This window comes from Nelumbo nucifera, chromosome 8 (assembly GCF_055504915.1).
Source record: "Nelumbo nucifera cultivar China Antique chromosome 8, China Antique-T2T, whole genome shotgun sequence".
NCBI lineage: Eukaryota > Viridiplantae > Streptophyta > Magnoliopsida > Proteales > Nelumbonaceae > Nelumbo > Nelumbo nucifera.
This window is the reverse complement of record NC_142656.1, coordinates 57039881-57065242: the sequence shown is the minus strand read 5'-3', so window position 1 is coordinate 57065242 and position 25362 is coordinate 57039881. Positions and strand designations below refer to the sequence as shown.

Here is a 25362-nt window from a genome sequence, read left to right as displayed (position 1 = left end):
GCATCCAACTGGTTTCTTTCCTTTGGGCAGATCAACTACCTCCCAGGTGTTATTTTTCAATAGGGCATCCATCTCAACCTGCATTGCATCTTTCCATTCCGAGACGGATAGGGCTTCTTGCACTGTTCTTGGAGTAGGGACATTGGAAATGGAACTAAGGTAGGACCTGTAGGTGGGGGATAGGCGATCATAGGATAAGAACTGGGAAATACAATGGGTTGTAGATGTGGTACAATGTCGTTTCCCTTTACGAACGGCAATCGGAAGGTCAAGGTCATCTGTAGGAGGTGAAATGGTAACAATAGAGGAAGTCTCTGTGGGCCCCGGGACTGTAATACCCGGACTTGGAGTTGCAGATGAGATTGGAGCTGGCCTAGACTGCTGATGATCGGGATCAACCTGCCTGCACCACCTGTGATAGACCCTCAACTCCTGATCCCTCTGACCACCCTCACCATTGCAGCTCTCCCTCAACTCTTGATCCCTCTGACCGCCCTCACCATTGCAGTTCTCATCACCCAATGGAATAGGTAAAGGAACTGCCCCACTCTCACTGCTCTCCCCCTGAAGACAAGGACTCAAACCCCCACTCTCACTGCTCTCCCCCTGAGGAGAAACCCGAGGATAATAGGGTGTCCCCTCAAAGAAAGTGACATCCATGGAGACAAACTTCCTCCCGGAGACAGGATCATAGCAGCAATAACCCTTTTGAGTTTGTGCATAACCAAGGAAAATGCATTTGGAGGCCTTGGATTCGAACTTGGAGTGATGGGGTCCTAGAAGCTGAACAAAGCAGGTACAACCGAATGTTTTAAGGGGAATAGAAAACAATTCCTCACTTGGGTATAGAAGGGAAAAAGGAGATCTCATATCAAGGACCCGGGAAGGGACCCGATTAATAAGATATACCGCCGTGAGGATGGCATCACCCCAGAAGCGAATAGGAACATTGGAAGTAACATGAGACTTCTAGCCACTTCCAAGATGTGCCTATTCTTCCTTTCTACAACTCCATTCTGTTGAGGTGTATGAGGGCAAGAGCTCTGGTGGATAACCCCATGATTGAGAAGGTAAGATGTCAATGGTTTAGCAAAGTATTCCTTTGCGTTATCAGATCTGAGAACTTTAATCTTGGCATCAAATTGGGTTAGGATCATTTGGTGAAAGTTTTGGGTCAGGGCAGGTACCTTATCTCGTGAACGCATGAGATAAACCCAAGAAAAACGGGTATGGTCATCAACAAATAACAAGAAATATTTGTACCCACCCATGGAAGGGATGTGATAAGGCCCCCAAACATTAGTATGCACAATATCAAAAAAATTATTACTCCTTTTATTGCTCAATAAGTAAGGCTTTCTACAATGCTTAGCAAACTCACAACTTTCACACTGCAACTGAGACAATTCAACAGATTCAAATAAAACTGGAAACAGACTCTTTAGAGATCGAAAGGATAAATGACCTAATCGGTTATGCCAAAGCATAACCGGACTCACACTCTGAGAAACAAAAGACACCTTCTCTATTGACTCTTCCTGACGGAACCTCTCCCCGAGCAGATAGATCCCATTCGTCTCACGGCCAGTCCCAATCACCTTCTTCGTCTCCAAGTCCTGAAAAACACATCGGTTAGGGAAGAAGGTTACTAAGTAGTTCATATGCTTGGTAATACTACTGACTGAAAGAAGATTAGTGTCAAGCTTAGGAACATGCAAAACATATGACAGGGAGATAGTATCTGATAACTTGATGTCACCCTTCCCAGAAATAAGAACCAGGGAGCCATCAGCAATAGACACTTTATCCCTACCAGAAAACAAATGGTAAGTGGTGAACAGTGAAGGCAAGCTAGTCATCTGGTCAGATGCACCTGAATCTATTACCCAACAAGGTTCAATAGTACCTGGAGCTGAGGCATGGTTGGATGAAGCTCGAGTACCTGAATGTGCGAAGGCAAATGTGGCAGGAACTGATGGTGACTACGGTGGCTGAGTTGAATTTCCAACTTCCTTTTCTAACTGTATTAGGGCAGCCCGAACTGCAGCTAAGGTCTCTAAAGGTGTTCCTCTTGTGCCAGAGGAGGATGCTGAATCAGTGTTCACGGCCACATGAGCAGTGCCCTTCTTGCTTCTCAACTTCGCAGGAACCAAGTGAGGATGCAGTTTCCAACATGTTTCTTGTGTATGTTTGGGTTTCTTACAATGTTCACATACCACATCCTTCTTGTCTTCCTTCCTCCTGTCCTTCTCTGAATCACCTCCTGATTTGGGTGTGACCGCTACAAAGGCTGGTGTGAGGGGCTAAGGCTGCATCATAACTTTCCTTCTGGTCTCTTCACTGTGTACAAATGAGTATGCCTGAGAGAGAGTCACACTGTCTCTAGTCAAAATCTGTTGCCGCACAATATCATACTCTGAATTTAGGCCCGCCAGAAACTCAAACACCCGGTTTGTCTCGACCTGCTTTCTATATATCTGTGCATCTTTGGGACTCTCCCACTCAATAGTCTCTAAGTGATCAATTTCACGCCACAGGGACTGCAAGGTAGAGAAATATACTGAAACCAGTTTCTCTCCTTGTTTAAGATTTTTCACTTCACATTTCAATTCATATGCTCTGGCAACATTAAGGGGTTGGGAATAAGTTTCTTTCATCACATCCCATATCTCCTTAGCTGTCTTTGCCCACAAGTAATTGCGGCTAATATGAGGCTGCATAGAATTACACAGCCATGTCATAACCAAGTAGTTTTCTTGGATCCACTTGGTATACGTAGGGTCTCCCTTGGGGGGTTCTTTCACCTCCCAAGAGGTACCCTAATTTACCTCTTCCCCCAATAGCCATCATGGCTGATTGGGCCCATCCCAAATAGTTTGATCCATCAAACTTTACGGTAGTAATCTGACCACCCGTCTCAGAAACACCACCATAACTGATGTTCCCAAAGCTGCCTTCTGCCTGATTTTTAAACTCCATCTCGGTCAAGTCTCAAAAACAGCACTTGGACTACCAACCACAATCAACAACAGTGTAGAACCGATCTATATTCACAGTGTATGTGCACAAAACTGAGATAACTCTGATCTGAAACCAACTAGCAAACACAACAACAACTGTCCGTAGGGTTCTCACCCCTTAAGAGAGTTCGAAAACCCCAAAAAACTCTGAAAACAGCTTAGAAGTAAGTCTGGTATGCTTGGCAGAATTAGGGTTTTAATCAGTCCTTAGAGTGAACAGTTCCATTGCACAATCCAATCAGTACCGTATAGATAGACTTGCAGTAGGGTTAATATGAAACCCTAGAATCTGATCAATGATAACAATAAACTTGAGGACAGCTCTAGGTAGATCGCAAGGTTCAGTCTAACACTAGGCTTGCCGCAAGATCACTTTCAAACCCTAGAGCAGAGAGAAACAAGGCTGAGATAGTTCGGCCCAACAGTAGGGTTTGTTGTAAAACCCTAGAGAATCGAAGGGAGAAAACACTAGAATGGTTCGGCCTCCCTCTCCAAATAGGTCCAACCTATCTTCTCTGATAGAACTTCTCTTAGAAAATAAATAACTTACAAGGAAAAATTGTTCGCTGCCTTCTAAGGTTACCCAAACCCTAGTCTTCTCTGATCCTTCCTGACCACCAACACTCTGCAACCATAATAAGCTTCTAACAGTTGCTAGCACTTCTGGCGATCTCCAAGAATCAGTCTGCGAACTCCACCTTTTCAGCTTTCAGTCCTAGGAGATTCTCATGTGATCGGCTGGTATTAGACTCACATGAGAAACCCTAACTTGGCTCTGATACCATGTAGTTGTTCAAGACTGCTATCAGTCTTGAACACTAAGAGATTTCAGGTTCGAAAAGAAGAGAAAGTGAAGAGGAAAGAGGAGAAAGAGTAGAGAGAGAGCAGTAGAACACAAACTTTGAAAGGAAGGACAGAATCTTAATAATTTTGCCACCGCCACTTCTATTAATATTTATAGGTTATGCTAGTTACATGAAAGGACACATCTGCCCTTGGTATTTACATAACACACAATAATATAAAACTGAAAAATAAATAACTAGAATAACAGTAGCTAACCCTACGATGACTAGGAACATTCTGCCCTACGGACAGAGTGGGACCACAGCTGTGGGGCCCACATCAGTGTTCTCTACAACTGTCTAGCTGGCCGACCACTTAAGGGTATACTTGTAATTATGTTAAGACTGAAGTTTAGTAAAAGGATTAGAGAAGGGAGGGAAGAGACATTCGAACTCTTCTTCTTCTTCCTCCTCTTTTCTCCATCTTCTTTCTCTTGTACTGCTGTTCTCTTCTTTTCTTCCTCTTTTCTCTCTCATTTTCCAAGTTTACATCTGTTTTAGAGGACTGATTTACATCTAAACTGCCCCTCTCAAACTCCACTTCTAGCCAATGAGTCAGCAAGAATGTTTGCCAATCTACTACTCCATTGAAGCAAGATGTTCACATTGACTGCAAAAGACCTAGACTCCCTGAAATGAGGACAAAACTATAAGGAGAATCACTTCCATTTTTCATCCATCCTATTACTATAGGTCTATGGGGATTGGCCCTGAGAAGGTCTTTGCCAGGACAGCCAAATGGCTCCCAAGATGGGTCGCTGGGGGTGACAGAGAAAGGGGATCTCAGATCTAAGATCTAAGAGATAACTGAAGTGAGAAGAGTCTCTGGAGGCGGTAACCTCCCAGGGACTCACGAGGGAAGTATGGGAATTCTGTTAGAGAGGTCCTCTCTTTGGGGGATCCCCCCTATTTATAGCTTCCAGAAGACTTTTTCCTTCTAGAAAGTTCCTTTTGGATTTCCTTCTAGAAGATTACTCCTGAAGAGTTGGGATCAGCATGATCTGCACCATCTGGACTAGTTGGGAAGCAGCCACGTGTCCTCGTGGGCTTTGGTACTCGGGCACTCGCCACTTCTCCCTTTCCTGACACACAAGCACAAACACACAAGTTAAAGCATCATTTCCTCAGTCTTTGGTGCTCACGTGTTTTAATTGTCTGCCATCTAGCTAGTCGTTGGCATTGAGACTTCCAATTTGGGTTTTTGATGAAATGCTTTGACGTATAGCTATGGTGTTGCAATACGACACACTTGGCTCACACCGCACTCCGGGTCGCATGTTGTGATTCCTTGAGCCTTGCTTGTAATTCCATGTTGCTGGCCTGTATTGCACTCTTTGCAATTTTCTATTGCCAACCCCATGTTCTTATAATTACAACCTAAGAATTGACTCCACTTCTGCTCTCATGTAATCCAATGAGCGTGAACCAGTGTCGTTCCCTGAGGAAAGAGACATTAACTCTGCTCTAATGGCATTTGTTCCAAAATGTCCCCTAATGATTATCTAAAAATTCCCCATCCATCCTCCCTGTAGAGAACACTGATGTGGTCCCCACTACTGTACTCAATAGTCAGCAGTTAGTTGTTAGTTGCTAGCTATTTGAGTCAGAGTCTTTAAGTTTTACTTTTGCCATGTAAGCAGTAAGGGTATTTCAGCCCTTTTATCTTTATTTGAAAATTAATATAAATAGTAAGAGAGGGGCGGCAGATCTATTATTCCTCTCTTTTTCTAATCTCCCCTACGAACTCTTCTTCTCCTCCTCTCCTCTCTTCTCTTATCCTCTTCTTCTTTCTCTGTTTTCTTTCTTTCTTAATTGAACACTAAAACTAGGCCTGATTGTAGTCTTATTCGACTACATGGTATCAGAGTCAACCTAGGAATTCTTGTGGTAGTCTAATATGGCCGACCACATGAGAACTTCCTAGGATTGGAAGCTTTCAGCAAAGCAAGACCATTGGCTGGGTCTTGGAGATTGTTGGCAGTGTGCGGCTAGCATTGGAGGATGACCAGCAATCAGGAAGAGTCAGACAACAGGAAGAACTTTCAAGATTAGGGTTCAGACTTGATTTTGAAGGTGGCGAGAGTTTCACTGAAGTAAGTTGAGTTTTTTGATATTGATCCATTAAAAGAACACCTTTTCTGGTTATTTTAAGAGGTGTGGCTGAGAGATTTCTTTTCTTGGACTGTTCTTTGTGATTGATCTATTAAAAGAATACTTTTTCTGGTTACTTTAAGAGGTGTGGCTGAGAGATCTCACCTTTTCTGGTTATTGATCTAGTTCTTTGCTTGTTTCTTGACCTACGACTGGTTCTAGGTTTAAGACCCTAGTTTCTTGACTGTCACCAATTCTAGGGCAGCAGATAGTTCAGTTTCAGCCTTGCACTCTAAGGTGTTTTGGTTCTCTGGAAGATTATCAGAGTTGTTTTTTTTTTCTAGGTGGATTGCCGACCTATAAGGGTAAAGTAGGTTAGGCTGTTAGAAAATTCTGGGTGAGATTACCCACTCTTAGTGATAAAAGAATTATTTTTTTGAACTTAGGTTCAGCTGTTAGCAAATTTTGGGTGTAATTACCCAGTCTCAGTGATAAAAGAGGTACTCTTTGACCTTTCTCTTGACAAAGAATGGAGTTTAAGAGCCAAGGGGAAAGTTTTTTGGGGGCTGGTGGTGTTGGTAGCATACCTGAGAACAGTTTTCAGATTACCACTATCAAGTTCGATGGATCAAACTACTTGGAGTGGGCCCAATCAGCCATGATGACTATTGGAGGTAGAGGAAAGCTAAGTTATCTGCTGGGTGATGTGAAGGAACCAGCCAAGGAGGACCAAATATATGCCAAATGGGTTTAAGAGAACTATTTGGTTATGACATGGCTGTGTAACTCCATGCAGCCGCATATCATCCGAAACTATTTATTGGCAAAAATAGCTAAGAAAATTTGAGATATCATGAAAGAGACCTACTCCTAACCCCTCAATGTTGCTAGGGCTTATGAGCTGAAATATAAGGTAAATAACCTTAAACAATGAGAGAAACCAGTCTCGGTTTATTTTTCAACCTTGAAATCGTTGTGGCATGAAATTGATCACTTAGAAACAATTGAGTGGGAAAGTCAGAAGGATGCACAAACTTACAGAAAGCAGGTTGAAACCAATAGGGTGTTTGAGTTTCTAGTTGGTCTGAATTCTGAGTATGACATTTTGAGACAACAACTTCTAACAAGAGATAGTGTGACCTTATCACAAGCTTACTCTTTAGTGCACAGTGAAGAGAGTAAAAGGAAGGTTATGTTGCAGCATCCGCCTCTTGAATCAGCCTTGGTAGCAACTAAACCCAGGTTTGTGGGGGGGGGATAAGGAGAGAGATATGAAGAAGGAAGACAAGAGGGACTTAATATGTGAACATTGCAAGAAACCTAAGCATACCAAAGAAACCTGTTAGAAGTCACATCGTCATCTAGTTCTAGCAAAACTCATAAATAAAAAAAAGAATGCTAATATGGCTGTTACTACTGATTGTGCAACCTCATCAGGCACAAAGGCAACACCATTAGACACACTAGTAGTTGCCCGAACTGCTTTGACCCAATTGGAAAATGAAGTTGGTAATTCAGCATCATCATCTTAGCCACCAGTCACAACATCAACTCCTCCCACCTCAGCTTTTGCTCATTCAGGTACACGGGCCTCAACTTATCATGCTTCAGCTCCAGGTAACACTAAACATTGTTGGGTGATAGATTCAGGTGCATCTGATCATATGACTGGCTTACCCTCACCGTTTACTATCTATCATCAATGTTTTAAAACGCAAAGGCATGACGCAAGGCATTCCTCTACCTAGAGGCATGAGGCGTAGTTCAAAACGCAAGAGGCGTAAGCCTCCCGAACACAAGGAGGCATAAGCCTCCTTAATAGGAAGGGGGTTAGGAGGAGGATGAAGAGGAAGGGGGGATCTCATTTTTTATTTAATTTTAATAAAAACCTTTTATATTAAGAAGAATAAAATGCATAACATTAGTTCAAGGGGGGGTCTGACAAGGCCTAAATGAAATGATCCTCTGGATAACCGCTCTACATATAGTAAGCAGCACGACAGGACCTGCCATCCAATTCTGGATAGCATAACAGCATAGTTTCTTTTATAATGAACGAAATACATTCTGTTGATTATCAAAAATATAGTGAATTGTCCCATGTTCACCCTAACATCAAAGTGCATCTTAAGGACTACATCGACTAGAATCACCATTATAATATAATGATGTACGTCATAGATACATGGCAATAAAAGCATGAAAACACCCATTAACAATTTTAATCACAGTTAGACTCCAGCATGCTCCTTCAAATCTTATTTGATTACTACAACTGAGATTGGAATAGACGAAAAAGAATGCATACCATCTTTCAACCACTTTATGCTATAGCGATGCATTTCAAAGCTTAAGAGAAGCACAGAGAACATTGCATAACACCAGGCATACTAAACAAAACCGATAACTTAAGAACAAGCAACAAATGCTACATAGCATTTGCATCAAGTAGTCCATCCACTGTTGAACCCCAGTAGAAAATTCCTGTATCCGCCCCATGACTACGAGTTTGCCAGAAATGGAAAAATAAGTAGAACAAAAATCAGCATTACCATTTCAATGCCACTACCAGTTGCTCTTTCCATCAGAGAGCAAATTGAAACAAGAAAATCCAAACTAATACTAATTTGATTCCCATAGATTTCTCATTCTCAAAGTTGGATGAAATAACAACGAAAACCAGGATCAGTACTATTACTAGTAACTCATTCCCGATAACGACTGAAGTAATCAGACACTTTCGATTTCAATTCTTCATTGTAGGTTCCTGTGTTTAAACTTTGGCGATCCGATCCAAATTAGTTGCTTACTATATGAAAGTTTGGAATTTGAGAAAGAAAAGTACCTTCAACCGAGAAATTTTCCAGCTGACGAGCTCTCACTCCGTCGATGTTCAAGCAGGAATCTCGGGCGGAGAGAATATGGCCTTTGTATACCGAACCCTTTTTGGACTTATGTTTTGAATTTTTGTCCTTTTTACGGCCCCACAGAAGATAAACTATGAAATATCAGATTGGAATCTCTTTAAATAGTTCAACCATTTCCGGAAGAAAAGATGTACTAATCTGACGGTGATATGTTAATATATCAATGCGCCACTCCTATTGGATCACGAAGATTACGTACAATACAATTACGACGAAAAACAATTTTTTTTGGTAGAGCAACGATATATAATTGACAAAGTTGGAAGTTTCATGTGTTATCTTGAACCAATAGGAAGTGTACACGTCGCACAATCGGATAAGTTTAACGATGATTTAAAAAGAAGATTCTCGTTGCAGAAGTAAAAATTCCTGGCTTATTAGTCACGTGGAGGATAACATGGACAAGTGTCGAGGAGGGTATAATTACTAAAACACCCTCAACCCATCACGCGTGTGCAAGGGCCAAAGTATATTATTTTCCTTTTTCTCTAGCGGCCTACCGGGGCCCGTGCGATATGCGGAAAAACCTGAGTCGAATACGATGATAAAAAGTAGGGATGGCAATTTCTTTTATTAAAAAGGATTTTACGGTTCCCTCTATAAGTGGTTTGAACACTTAAACCGAAAAAAAAAAAAAGTTAAGTGCACTGTAACCCAATGTAAAATTTTGAATTACAATCTCTGATATTCTATTAGTAACCCTCATATAAATCACATCCTATCTATGAATTTGGCATTAATTCGTGGTCAGGATTTATCCTCCTCTACAACGAGGCTAGAATTTCTGACTTGGACTGACAGTCATTCTCTCAAAAAAAAAGTAAGGATGTTAATTTCTACCCTATCTGGTGGATAATCACCTTTACCCCTTTCTGATAGGATGGGTTTTTTTGCTTAAAGGATGGATTTTGGGGCGGGAATGAATTTTGAGAGATTCTACGATGCATATAAGTATGGTTAGGATATGCTATTAGGCTAAACCCGATTCTCTCTAACCTGTATATAGCTGGAAAGCATATGTACTAGGTATTGAAATTAATAATATTTTGAACTTTATGTTAAGGATAATTGATAGTTTATGTGTATTTAACATATCTTAATCAAATAATTGAAAATTTTGTTGTTCATTTGTACTATTTTACTTATTTATTACGTATATATAACAAGAAATAATTAAAAATTATATGCGAGTTTTAAACCCAACCTGCCTCTACCCTTGAATGTGGAGAGTATAGGGTCGGAGAGGATTTGGATTCTCAAAATCTACATACTACAAATTTTGGAGTGAATACGAGTTAGGAGATTAAGGAGGCAAGTAGGATCGAGAATTTACAAAGCCCGCTTTGCCATCCCTAACAAAAAGGATTGAAAAATGAAAACATCATTTGTCTAGCATTATAGCACAAACTATTATATGTGCAAAATATGGGTGAAATGTTCTCCATTGCAACATATATAATGGATAAGTGATTAGGTCAATTAAGTTATTACTAGTCAGGACCTATGTGTTGCATGGGCTTTGTTAACTAAAACTGGAAAAAAGGAGTCTTATGATATTTTCAATTGAGTCAAGTAAATCCAAGTCCAATCATAATTTCCTATGATCATATATTTTTCTGATGGAGAATCGTTTCTTAGGATTAGGAACCTCCAATACCTACTGAGAACATACAAAGAATTGTTTCTCAAGACAATGCATTTCTTTTTTAAATGTGATCTCTGTCTTTTGAGTAAGTTTGTTATAATCCTCTGGCACCGTTGGAAAGATAGATGCAAGAAGGACATGGAAAATAAAGATTTTAACCCAGTTGAAATTCTTATATCGGTCACACTGAAAAGGGTGTGGAGCACTCTTGATTCTGAAAACAGCTTACCCAATAGTAATCCTTTAATGATCTCCTCCCTCACACCCGTTTTTAAAGATTAATATTGATGGTGCAAATAGAGATTCTTGTTCTGTATTGGATATTATTTTGAAAGACCACTTTGGAAACTTGGTGTTTAATAGAGTCATTTGCTTGGAAAGGGCAGAACTTGACATTGCTGAGGTTCGAGCATTCAGAGATGGACTCCAAATGGCAAAGGATCTCCACCTCTTCAAACCAGCCCCCTACAACGTCTCATAGTACATTTTCACCATGTAACAAGAGCATTTCCTAATAATGATATCATTTATGAAATTATCATCGGGAGATGTTCCCAATACATCACGGGAATGTGCTGTGGGATATTATGGGGGGCTGATTTGATCTCCCCATATCCTTATTAAAGGAGATGCTTAGAAGATTATAGATATCCTGTTGTATGCCTCTCTTGCCTGCAGCAATCTTCTGCAACAGTTTCAAGCTGTTTCAATCTCCTTTACCCCTCGTACAAGAAATAAGGCTGCCCGTGGAATTGCAAAGTTTTTTTGTCATGTTAGTAGGATCATTACTTAATTCTCGCCTCCTAATTACTGGAGAATGATTTATTGTTGCAATGAATTTAGCTTTAAGGGCTGTTTTAAAAAAAAATTAAAGAATTCAAATCCACAAATCGAATATAATAAATCTTAATGGATTCGATTCGATCCATTTGCAGCCGTAAATTTTCTTTGGGGCATTAGGTCATTTGATTTGAAGCCAGACTCTCTGAAATCCAAATGAACAAGTTATTTCTCAAGGCGGACAAGGTTTTTTCTTTTATAAATGGTAATGCATACACTACTAGCGCCACAAACGGATTGGATTTAATCCATTTGAATTCGAATACGATTCATTAAGCCCACCCTAAGTCCCTGACCCAATAAGATTGAGTCAATGCAATGCAGCAGGTTTGCCAGTTTGCCACTCAAATCGACCCACTGACACTCCTAAACGGAACCCAATTATGCTATCCGGTCCACCTTATTTCTACAGTTAGGGGTATGTTTGGAAACTTAGAATTTAAGATGTCTTGCTTTTGATTTTCACTAAACTTTCATTTTATTCTGCCATCAGATTGCTCGTCCCTCTACATTGCCGACACTCCTCCCATGAATCATAGCGCTTTCATTTCAATTATTTTTACTTTTTTAACCATCCATTGAAGAAAGTAAGACAAGAAAAAAATAAAAGAAAATTCATTATATGACAAAATCTTTTTTGAGAGAAGTACTCAGCAGCCTAATGCAGAATTCTGAAATTACAGTCCCTATAATTTACTAGTAGCCCCCTAGAATCCACATCCTGCCCGTGAACATCAATCTACGGTTAGGATTCGTCCCTGTAAAGTGGGGCTAAGAATTCTGAGCAGGGCTGATCTGTCATTCTCTTTTTTTTTTTTTCATTTTATGATAAGACTTCAATTATGGATGGCAATTTTTCCCATCCCCGATGGAGACCCAACTTTCCTGACCTGATGGGGCCAGGGACGAGGATTGTTTTGTTTTGGTGGGGCAAGAACGGGGACAGGGATTAATAAAAATCCCCAGTCGGGTCAGGGTCAGGAATAGGGATTGAGGTCCCCGCCCCACCCCAACCCAACCCCGATTATATATTATTTATATATTAAATGTTATTTATATTAAGTATACTATTATATTATTTATATAATATTATATATATATATATATATATATATATATATATTTAAAACATTATTTATAATTTAAAATTTTTATTTATTTTAAGTAAATTCATTAAAAAAATACTGTTATCTGAAAATATTTCAGGGATTCGGGTTTCCATAGGGAACCCATCCCCGTCGAGGATTAGGGACGGGGATGAAGGTTAATTTCAGAATCGAGATCGGGGATGAAGAATACGATCCCCGCCCCAAACCCACCCCTTTGCCATTCCTAACTTCAATTTTAAATTATTTTTTTTTTCCACATGGCATGTGGTTATTGGGAGTTCTGATTTTCTGCAATCAAAAGCTTTGCATACATCACATTCACTAATACATTAGGAATATCTTGGATACATGTATATTAAATTCATAGAAAGATGTTTCTAATATGTAGCTGAATGCCTGTATATGCAGAGTACGTGTAGAGTTTTTGCTTCCCAGGAACGGTGATTTGGGCTAAAGACGATCTGAGTCTTTGACCAAAAATTGCTCTTTCAACATTCCATAACAGCCTCCTGAAATGATCTCACAACATGGAGGAATTGAGGAATTAAACTCTTTGTTTTAAGCTCTAGGTTGCAAAATAAGAGCAACAAGACCCAAAAAACAAAGGATACAAAACAGGTAGAGACATTAAACAATACCCAGGAAAAGACCAAATGGCTGAGCAAGTAAGCTAGGAACTAAGAGTAGACCAGACCAGACCAGAACTAAACTCATTTCGGTCATATATGCATATCCCGTGCGTATATGTGTATGTTATTATATTGGTGAATTCATGATGCCGGAAAAGTATGATATCAGAATATACAAATAAAAAATCCTATGAATTTTGATGAATATCATTTGATTGGTACATCACCTGATTGGTTATTGTTTTTATGATACCGATTGATTAGTTATATATTTTTTTGGATATCTCTATGATTCCTTAAATAAGAGTTTTGACCAATCAACCACCCCTGGTTGAATTTGATGAATACCATTTTATTTGTTATCACTTTTATGATACTTGTACACTTGTTGGCTGATTATGAATTTTTCTTGTACTATGTCTTTCCCGTATCATAATGGAACTGAACTTGGCCTAAGGTTATGCCACTTAACATAGGTTTTAAGTCTGGTCACATCCGAACAATTAAAGTCAAAATAAATTGTAAGATGTAAATCTTTATGGCTCCATTTGGGACGAGTGGAAATATAAATATATTCGGTGCAATTATAAATGTTGTCATTTTCATGAACCTTACAAATACAAATGCTCTATACATTGTATTATGTCCTGTTCTTTGTGGTTTCAGGCATATTGAGCAAGCATAGGCTATGCTTGTTTTTTAAGGATAAATTGTATATTAGTATCTTGCACTTGGGGTAGTCTCCTTTGGTGACTCCCAAAAACTGTTACTTTAGTCTAACATAGTTAACAATTGTTACAATGAATAATGAAATTGCCAAATTACCCTTTGTTGTCATAAACAATCAACTACATTTAAAGAACTGATGAATTAGCCTCTTTCATATGCCGGCAGCTGAGAAACATGGAATACTGTCATACATGGTAGGTCATTGATGACTTGATCTCTTCCGTATGCTGCATATATCGAGGGAAACTTGTTCCATTCATCCAAGATTGTTAAGTGCCAAGTAGGGGTGTCAATTGGACTGGATTTTGTCCAATGTGAGTCCATTATAAATGGACCAGGTCCAATTCAATCCAATGAATGTTTTGTAGCAATTTGGACCACCTCAATTTAATGTCTGAATTGTCCAATCTGTTCAAATTCATTTTGATTTATATTGGTTTCAACCCAAACCCGGTCCATTTACACATATATTCTTATCTTTTATCAATGGACCAGATATTAGCTTAATCCAATCCAATCCAATATAAATTTGTTACGAACGGGCCAGATCCAATCCAATCTAATAAATATTTTGGACTAGATTCGTCCAATCCAATATGTCTTGTTGGTCTGTCCAAATTGATTTTGGACTGGACGGATCCAATCCAAAACCGGTCCATTGACACCTTAGTGCCAAGTTAAGAAACTCTTGATCATGACTCGAGGGATGACTTTAAGATAGCATTGGGGCATCTTGAGGGGAAGTATATTGGTGGTGGGTATGGGATTTTGCTTACCGCTGTTTTGGTTTAGTCTCAAGGAAGAAGATGATTAACAATGTCCTCTTCTGAAAGGTAACTTTGGAATTTTGAACATATGACATCATGTGTGTTAGATTATTGACAGAATGCTAATGAGGGGGCTACAGGGCTGAAGTGGCAGTTTTTAAGAGTTCAAGTACTGTAGTGAAGGTATTAATCTATAATTTACCCATTTTAAAGAGTTTTTTATAGATATTTTAAACAATCATTAAAGCCATATAATTCTTTTATTCATCAAATCTCATATTCAAAATGCATTTCATTATGTTGAATGGGCCCAGTGGCCGAAAGGAATCCATCCTCTTACACCTAACCACAGCACATTGTGAGATCTTAAATATGTTGAAGAAAAGTAGCAGCCTTAGTTTTGCCAAGGACACAAACTGCATTTGGCATTCCTTATTTTAAGGATTTATCTTCTTTTTGCATTTAAAATCTTAATTTTCTTATGGGCATTTTAACAGCACAGAAGAAATAAAGTCCTTAAAATAAGGAACGCCAAATGCAACGTAAGTGTTCATTTAGGAGGGCTGAAATACAGTGGCTTTTGACTTTGTGGATCCAACATGAGCAGCCTACAAGCTATGTTTGGTGAAAATTCCAAAAAAAAACCAAATTGACTGCCAGTCTATCTGCTCAAGTCTTTTCGAATATAGCTTATTTTAACTGAATTCTCAACTCAGCCCTCCCAGGCTCCGAAAGAGGCCCGACCTGGAGAATTTCAGTCTCAAGGACTTAAGACAAATTGGCAAAAGACTTATCGATCCAAAATGTCCACCAGATGGGTCAGGGTGGGCACTGGGCAGCACTTGTACGGATCAAAAGAATTTGGATGGGTTATCCGAATCTGATCATGTAAATGTCTGGAATCTAGATGATCTGATTTGACTATGGGTTTGTATGTGATACTGGAAAGACATGGTTTCTGAAAAATTTATGACCAATCAACCGATATCATAAACGTGGTAACCAATCGAGTGGTATTTATCAAAATTCATGGGTATATAAATTCAATCTGATATATATATATTAATGGATTGGATGAAGCCATATCTAAATTCAATCTGATATATCAGATTTTTAAATATGATTCAATCTAATTATGATGTTCAAGCAATTTGGCGATCAAGGCCGTTGATTGAAAACTATTCAACTTGGGTTTATAACCATCTAGGATCCTTCTTTTATATTTTCCCATAAAGAACGGACAAAGGTTAAAATCATAGCTAATGCAATGATATTCTGGATCCATACAGATATAACCCGATCTAGACAACAACATGCAAGGTCATTTTCTGGAATGCTTTGAAAACCGTAACATGGCTAAGGACATAAATGCATGAACGAAAAGCATTATGTGGAAGGGCTTGTTCTTGGTAAACTCTTTCCACTGACTTGATGTTTCAAATAATGGTCCAATGTATGACAGAGCAAAAAAAGAAGATAAATTGTAAATTGCGAATTACTTCGTAAAGGAGAGAGTATTAGCAACCAACAATGAACAAAAATAAGGGGAGGAGTAGATCCAGTAAAGAACCTGCTTCTGTTAAGCAAAGCAAAAAAGAGAAGGCATGCCAGCATATACCAAGAAGGGAAGAATACACATCAATCTCCTCTACTACTACTTCAGCAACAGCAGTTCAGTAAAATAAAACCAGAAACCAGAAACTGGTAGATACCAGAGGAAAGCCCGGTAAATACCAGAACCCAGAGGCTGGCAGTCCTTTAGTAACATTTCGTTTTTGTTTTCCTATCTTAGACAAAAAAATAAAAATAAATAAAAAAAAAAAAATCTGAAAAGACTAGTAGATACACAAGACTCGGATAAAATCACCTGCTTTTTATGCTTTCCTCTGTTTTCTTTGTTGTATCTTTTGCTTGCTGGATCAGTCAGCTGTCATTGGTTGTACCATGCAACACCGGAAACGGGCCTTGCGGACAGTCATCATGATCTCTGTCTCAGCATTCTCAAGCATCCTAACCACTTCGGTGAATGGTGGGCGGACCTCAGGGTTGGCATCCCAGCAGCGGGTCATGATCTCACTAAGAACAGGAAGGCAATCATTGGGGATGATAGGCCGGACACCCTTGTTCACAACAGCAAATGCTGCCTGTACAGCTGTCATATTCTGGAACGGAAGCATGCCAGTGATCAGTTCCCACAAGACAATTCCGAAGCTGTACACATCGACCTTCTGTGTGTAGGGCCTGTGCTGGATCATCTCTCTGCAATACCAGGGAACGGAGCATTCAAGTAACCTCAATTGGAAGAATGCTCATAATCAACCAAATAAAACGAATGAAGAAACATCACATATTTGACATGGAAGAAAAATAATAATAAGTGAAATGTTCCAGAAGAAAATAACCTATCCACAAAGCAATAATACCAAAAAAGCACATATCAATTACTATATAAAGTGTATATAGAAGTTCTAAACACCAATTTCAATGCATATAGTATCTCATTCATCATGGACTGAGAACTAGCTTTAAAAGATTTCAAAGAAGGGGAACATAAAAGATTTTGAACAAATGTGAGATCTTGTAACTTGTAAGACAGTAAGGGAAGACACTTGAACATCTTTCTGTGTCTTCTTTTCCTTGTTACTCTCTTATTTACTTATAATGAGATCGTTTACTGAAGGATTGCAATCTCCTTTGGTACATCTTTTATAATTTTATTACCATATTTAATATTACTGTTAATGGGTCACGACCCAATATTATATTAGCCCCGACTATCCAGGATCGTAGGAGGGGTGGATGGGATATGGACCTAAACTTCTGCGTTTTTTTTGCCCAAGTTGCCATTCCCCGACTCTTAACTCACATTTTCATGTTTGTCAGCCTAAAGTTTTACCATTGTACCAAGCAATGGACCAATTTAATATGGTTACTGTTACTGTTCAAAAAAAACTCTTGACGTAATATCTGATCCATGTGGTAATGGAATTAAGGTCCTGTTTGGTTTGTGGCAATAGGGGTCTGGAAAATGGGAATGTGAATGGGCCATTCTGATTCCAGTTGTTTGGTTGGGCAGAATTGGAGCCCCTTTCCCATTCCTAGTGGAATGACATTCCCTCCCCCTCCCTTGGGAATGAAATCCCATTCCAATTGCTGGCTGGACCAAACAGACTATGGGGATAGACCATTACATTCAGATTCCAAGGGATTCCGACTGTGAACCAAATGGGCCCTAATTTGTGGAAGTTATATGAAGCTTATAGAAGCACTCAATAATTATGAAACATCACATTTTAAGTTCTTGACATCCAGCAGAAACTTGCAACACGGTAGAATAAGAACCAGAACACGCTTAAATAGGAAAGAAATAAACAAAACAGTTATTTAAAAAGGAAAGAAATGCTGTGAATTTAAAGCAGATGAGAGATCCTGATGAAAATATGTATATCCATCTGTACTTTCGGATAATTATTTTTGACTTTACAGGAGCATTCTTGTAGTTCCACCATATTTGTCCTTATATGTATTATATTGACAGCAACGTTCTAAAGATAGAACTTTAGAAAATGGAAGAATAAGAATCAATACACACTTCGGACTTATAACTAAAAGTGCTATCCATTTAAAATAAGAAACATAGTATGTACCAATTTGCATATGGCATTTTAAAGGTAGAACTGTTCACGAATAAATGATTTTTAGCCACAATTTGCCTTATATTCTAGAGGCATAAAACAAACAGATTCTTTTTTTGTTGGTAATGTAAGAATAGGAATTCATTAGATGATGAAAAAGTAGGCTTCCATAATGGGAGATCCGATAACACCATTAGGCAGCCACTAGCCCAAAGCATTCTCAAGCAAGTGCTACAACATGACCTCAGCCTCGAGATATGGAGCTGAGGCCTGGATTCCAATTTGAATTTCCTCAACCAATCCCTTCACTTCAACAAGTCAATCTTCCAGTAGGTGGTTTTAGGACCTAGTTAAATGAGGAATTCACTCTAAAGACTAAGGACCTAGTTTCTTTAACGATGAGGTACACAATCCACAGGCCTTATCCAATAAAGCAATCGTACCTTCATTTTGACAATTTAGTCATAGGAGTATAGGACCTAGTTGAATGAGGGATTTACTCTAAAGACCAAGGACCTAGCTTCTTTAACGATGAGATACACAATCCACAGGCCTTATCCAATAAAGCAATCGTATCTTCATTTTGACAATTTAGTTATTATCATGATTTTCTCCTAATATTTTAAATTAAATATTGATAAATCAATAGCAAAAAATATGATTGAGACATCAGACATACATTTGTTTTGTTTTTGGTCTTCGAAAGTTCCTGTCATATGGATTCTTGCAACTAAACTGATAAAAATAGCATATTTTTCATGTTTTTAGAGTTTTAATGAGACAACTCCTTTTTATGGTGCCAAAAGAAAAAGAAAAAAAAAATCTATTGCAAGGAGAAAAGGAAGAATTAAAAGACCCAAAAAAGTGATCTCAGAACATGGGCTTTGTCAAACTTGCAACACCAATTGGAACGTATGGCAGTGAAGTAACCCAATACAAAACTTGTCTACCCGCTCTCTCTGATCAACATATTGCCTGTTGCACTGACAGATCTAGTTTCATATTCTTTTTCATTCTTTTAACATATAGCCACTTTCTCCCTAAAGTTCCATTTCCCCTTAAATCATCTAAAAGCTTCAGTTCAGTCTATATGTTTCCATGTTCCAACCAACATTTTGCATTTCTTATGGTTTTGATGTAATTCTTCAGTTGAAACCATCAAAACCTGTTACAAGACTGAAACTGCATATGACAGCAAACATTTTTCACATTTTCTGAAATAGATTTTGAATAGTAAAATGACATAGAAATAACAAAAATAGGTAACAGTGAAACCATAAAACAGAGAAAACAATGAAAAGGCAAAAAGGATGGAGTTTTTTTTTTTTTTTTTTTTGGGGGGGGGGGGGGGGGGGTGGATGGGGGGACAGAGCAGAAGTGTTGGAATTTTTTTGATGAATAAAAATAATTTAATCCAGAAATTAAGGCAATACAGGAAGCCCATGAAGAGGCACGAGCTGTTACCTCTTCCAACAAAGTATTACATCAATTAAGAACAAGGATAAACAGAAATGTTACAATTATGCCACATCCATATAACGGAACCAACTTTATCTTAGATCAAGACATCGAAAGTTAAAATTTGAACTACCTTGTTTACAAAATTCTGGTGGTATATTAAATATGGATCTCACAAAATGGTTTGTTTGTACATCCCCGCCCCTTTTGCCCCTTTTGCATAATAGTTACCTTTTCTCAAAAAAACCAGAATCATCAGGATGATCTTTGGCTATTTCTACAAGAAGAAAATGTTGAAATTATGAATGTTCATATATCTATTTGCCAGTTGCCATGCACTTAGATCTCTATGATTTCAAATTTATGAATAGTTTGAAACTTTTGCCATATGTTTAAAGGTAGGGTAAACCAAAAATGAAATCCCTTCACATGAAAAAATAAATCTACTTAAAAAACATAAATTCCAGAAAACTAAAAGTGTATTGCAAGGGAAAAACAGAAATGCTCTTAATGAAAGCACCCTTACGGAGAGTTGAGAAAATATTTTGTTACTGCTCATGCTACCATGAATAAGTTGAAAACTGATCTGAACAACTTACAAGACAAACCATTTACCTTGAACTCCTCACTTTAAACCAACTTTTAATTGACTTTACATTTTGGTATTTAACATCTACGAACCTGTGCACCTTCAAAACTCCTATTCCTATTTCTATTACTAAGAAAATGAGAATGTTGCATACTTGCATTTTGTTTGGTCAAAAGACCCTGATTTCCCTTTCCATGTTTGCCCTCTATTTATATGGCTATTCAACATATATTGTCTATCTATAGATTTTTATCTGACAGCATTCTCTACTACTTTTTGTGCATGATTCCGACCAGCCACTGACACTTGTTTGCATCATGAACTCTTTGAGGCACAACTTGTTGTGGATGAGAATCTACAAACAGATATAACAAAACAATGCAACATGGCAAAAACCCAATTAAGAAAATAAAAGGCTAAGACTAAACAAATGCAGATTTCTTTAGAGAGAGAGTGTTTTTTCTCTTAGATTTTTTTTTTTTTTTGATGAATTGTTTCTCTTAGTTTGGTCAGTATATCCTGATTTGTAATAACAACTCTACCCCTCTTTTTATTCGTAATTCCAAGCTCTGCGAATGTTCTCTTTAAAGTTTAGTGAAGGCTTGAGTGATGATAACTAATCTAAATTTGTAATTCTAATATATAATTAAAACCTTAAATTAAAAGTAGGAGACCATGTAACTGCAACTAGCAACATTCTTGGATAAAAATATCTTATGGAACTCCATACACATGGACACCCATTAGATTACTCCAATTCCATAGGGCATAACAACTAAAAAGTTCAAATTAACTTCTACTAATATCGAATGCCATAATAAATTAAACTAAAAATTATCAAAATGTATTACTAATAAAATGGACTAAGAATGATAATGGTTTGTTTCACAAGTGGCACAATCTGGATCAAGGAAAGGGTTTGGGCCCATGTATTATGGTGTTAAATTAGTGATGGATCCAGAAAATTGTAACTCTTAACATCCTCTAGAAGAGATATGATAGGCGTTCTTTATAAAAAAAAAAAAAAAAAAAAAAAACTTACTAATTTAGTATTAGAACTAAAATATGATGATTTAGTCATTGCAAGTGAAGGAAAGGCATTGGTATGGTTGTTATTTTGAAGTGTTGGGTAGAAATCTCTTTTCATATTGTAAGCTCTCTTAGGAGCATAATAAATTGAATACTTGAATTCTAACGACCTCTATGATAGACTTGGTAGAGAAGCCAAAACAGATGGTAAATAAGCTATGCTATCAATAAATAACCAGCTAAGGTGATTGGTAAAGTTTGAACTCATGAACAGTTGATTGTTGAGAGCTATACTGATTTCTTCCATAACCTGAAATGCTACCATTTCATTTTTTTATATACTCTATTGAGATGAGTCATGTTTTTTATTAGATGAGTTTGTGATGTTTTCAGTGAAAAGCTTGGCTGGAAAAGGGGATTGGTTTCTCAGATTTGATACTGGTTTTGCAATTTTGTGAGACAATTAAAACTTGATGTGCCCCATCCTTATTTTGAACATGTTGAGTTTTCAAGTCAAGGGTGGGCCTTGGCGCAATGGTTAGGTTGCTCAATTGCGACCTGAGTGACCAAAGTTCAAATCTTGGAAACAGCCTCTCTATGTATATCTGCAGGGGTAAGGCTGTGTACATCTATCCCTCCCCAGACCCCACATTGGCGGGAGCTTCATGCACTGGGCTGCCTTTTTTTTTTTTTTGAGTTTTCAAGTCATAGAATGCAGTTATGCTTGTAAACTAATCTATTACAGAGGTGGGTGCCCTTTCTATTAATATTACTTAAACAAGTGTTAAACATGAGGTGGATTTTTCCCAAAACCCTAAAAACAGTATATCACACCGTGCCAATACAATACATATTGGCCGATACAGGCCAATATGTTGCAAAATTTTGATCCTTGTTTGCAACAAGCCAGCCCAAAATAAAAGATAGAGCAATATTCCTGACAACACTTGGCACCAAGGAAGGAACGCAGTATGCCATTCAAAACGTTGGAGATTCTTGATTGATAAGGTAGCATAAAGTGTCCATGTTTAATTGTATTTTCACACATTGAAGCATTGTAAACTTAGTTGAACCCGTAACCAATTATATGAGTAAAACAAAAAAAGAACTGAAGGAATCATTCAATAATTAAGAAAAAGATATCTTAATAAAGAGAGAGGAATCTTACGGGGCCATCCAACGGTATGTTCCTGTCTCTGGTGTCATTCCCTCCGTCTGAACCTCAATCCGAGCTACTCCAAAATCTGCAATCTTGATCGACTTGTCTGTAAAGATCAAGAGGTTGTCGGACTTTAGATCCCTATGTATGAAACCAAGTCCATGCACATAAGCCATTCCCCTTGCAACATCCAAGGCCTGCTTGACTGCTAATTTTAAAGGTACTGATCGATTATGCCGCCTCATCAAGAACTGTCTGACTGACCCACCCTTTGCATACTCTGTCACAATGCACCAAACCATTGGCTTACGGCATGCCCCAATAAAGCGGACTATGTTTGGGTGCTTCAGCGTAGCAAGCATCATGACTTCTTGCTGGAATTGTTGTTCCATCAATTGTGCCCTTTCTGCATTGTTCTCTGGCCTTTCCAATATCTTGATCGCAACATCTTCACCATTATAAGTCCCCTTGTAGAGTTTCCCAAAAGCCCCCTGTGCGAAAGCAGTCCCCATGTTAAGCTTCCTCAAATCAATTGTCCACTCATCATAATTTTCAAGGCCTTCCGTGGGGTATCTGCTGTCCATTAGGGCCTGGGCCAGGGCATCGTCACTTAAAGCATGCGATACTCTTCCTGGACGGACGCTGTAGCCTACAGAATTGTTATTCATGTTCACTGGACGCAAGCCAGGGTGACCCAAAATATGAGTGTGGGAATCATTTGACCCAACACTGCTGTTATCTACAGACATGGAGACAGATCCCCCTCCGTTGGTTGTCTGTAAACTCCCAACACTGTCTATGGACATATTGGACCCCTCACCAATTTTATGGTAAAACCCTGATGTGAAATCATAATAATTGTTTTCATTATGGTTATTGCCTATAATTCCAGTGAATTTTGGGCCCTCCACCATCTTCTCAATCAACTAACACAATTTTCCTCAACTCTTCTTATTTCTTCAGCATCTAGCTCTCCACGATCAAACCCCTGTAGAGAAAAAAAAAACCCTAGTATATAACAATTTTCTTTTTTATCTCGAGTTCCTTCTTAAGTCACTTGATGCCGCAGCTTCCTCAGCATCGGTTACACCGAACCAAAACCTCCGAAAGAACCCTAAAATCAACAAAAAAGAAACATTTAAGAATCAAACTCTAAACTTTCATTTCTTTTAATCTACAGGGTTTTCCTAGCATCAGATACCAAACCTTTGTCAACCTGGGTTTTCCAAACCAACCCCCCCCCCATAAACAAAGACAAAAACAAAAGCAGAAAACCCGATGAAAACCTTGAAACGGATGCAAAAACGAAATCCCTGGTAAGCACGAATCAAACAGACAAAAATCCGATATTTTATCTCAGTCAGTAGAAAAATAAACTTCCATTACATCTACATCAAATTCTATCAAACCAAAGCAAACACGGAAAAAAAAACTACAGAATCAAAATCCAAAAACCATGAAACCACAGTCAAGAACCCTAAGAACAAGCAAATTAGGTGATTTAAACCTCAAATTCACATATTCTAACAATACGCACCTCGATCAATAGGATTCACCCTCTACGGTTCTCCTAATTCGAACTCCATACAAGATTCCGAGGGACGAACGAGGAGATTCGAGCTTCACACACGAGAGAAATGACGTTTACGAGGAACGATTACCACCTGTTAAAAGACGGAGACGACCGGTAGAAGAAGAAGAGTAATAAGTCATCGCTATACATTTCCTTTTGGCCTAGTTTTGATTTATTGCATTACATATATTTTTTCAATTTTTTTAATCATTCGTTATTGTTTTTGTTTTATTTATTTAATCACTAGGATGGACCCGTGCGATGCACGGAAAATATGAAAGATTTAATAATTTTATTTTCCATTTAATGTTGATCTATAAAAAATAATAATTATTAATTGAATATGAATAAATATTTTTAATAAATTTAGTTTTATTAATAATTTTTATTCTTTTTATTATTTTTAAATGAAATTTTTATTACTTTTAAAATAAATAAAATTAATATTTTTATTAATTTCATTAATAATTAATAATTATATAGGAATGACAATGGGGTGGATTCAGGGCAGAGCACTCCATCCCCACCCCGTCACTAGTGTCACACGGGTTCAGGGCAAGGTAACCACTCCTCAATGACGAGCGAGTTCAGGGGCAAATTTCCTTGCCTTGTCCCCAGTATTGGGCGGGTTCAAGTAGAGGTGTAAATTGGGTCGTGTTAGGTCGGCACAACACAACCCGCATGTGGCTTGCACAAAGTGCGAGTCGTGCCGTGCTGGACCACGAGGCGTCCCAAGCCATGCCTCCCTCCTCTAGGATAATTTGGGGGGTCGATTTAGCATGGCCCATGGCTTGAGCCCACATAGCCCCATCCCATGCCATGGGTCGGGTTGGTCCATGCCACACACCAAACCAGTCTCAAGGCAAGGCACCCACTCCCCATCCAAGGTTTTTAAAATTGGACCGAATAGGGAACCATTATGGGGTCGAAACGGTCTGCTTGTCAAATGGATGACCTACTCTGACAAAAATAAAAAATGAAAATTTCAAAAAACAAAAAAAGGCCAAAAACTATTGTCCGGGTTGATGGTTCGACCGCCTAGGTCAGCGGTTCGCTAACCAAATAAACAGTTTTTAGAAAAAAAGAGATTTTGAGGAGAAACGATGTTCGGTTCCCAATTTTTCGGTCTAACCATCTGGTTTGATCCAATTTTGAAAACACTGTCCCCGTCAACCCAATATTCAATTTGATGATAGAAATGATCAAAAGTATATATTGAGTATCAACGACTTGGTAAATTTATAAAAGTACACTAAATTGTCTTTAATATTCAAAAATGTAATTTTATGAAAATTTATTGTACTTGTGTAATTTTGA

The 25362-nt window shown here is 38.3% G+C and overlaps 2 protein-coding genes across 4 annotated transcripts in view; both read right to left on the bottom strand.

Annotated features, from left to right (window-relative positions):
• Window positions 1-8940, bottom strand: part of LOC104612665 (uncharacterized) — a 130763-nt gene extending 121823 nt beyond the window's left edge. For 2 of the 3 annotated variants that reach the window (XR_016079833.1, XM_088893964.1), the window contains exon 1: window positions 8802-8940. The gene's annotated coding sequence lies outside the window, so the exon portion shown is untranslated. The remainder of the gene's footprint in view (window positions 1-8801) is intronic. The other variant, XM_088893965.1, reaches the window with a different exon arrangement.
• Window positions 8941-16159: 7219 nt separating this feature from the next.
• On the bottom strand, window positions 16160-24205 carry LOC104590294 (serine/threonine-protein kinase STY13). Its single transcript, XM_010248901.3, has 3 exons — window positions 24010-24205; window positions 22482-23586; window positions 16160-16861 (listed from the first exon to the last, which is right to left on the bottom strand). The coding sequence occupies exons 2-3, from the start codon at window positions 23384-23386 to the stop codon at window positions 16522-16524; spliced, it is 1245 nt and encodes a 414-aa protein (XP_010247203.1). The 5' UTR covers window positions 23387-23586; window positions 24010-24205; the 3' UTR covers window positions 16160-16521.
• Window positions 24206-25362: the final 1157 nt, after the last annotated feature.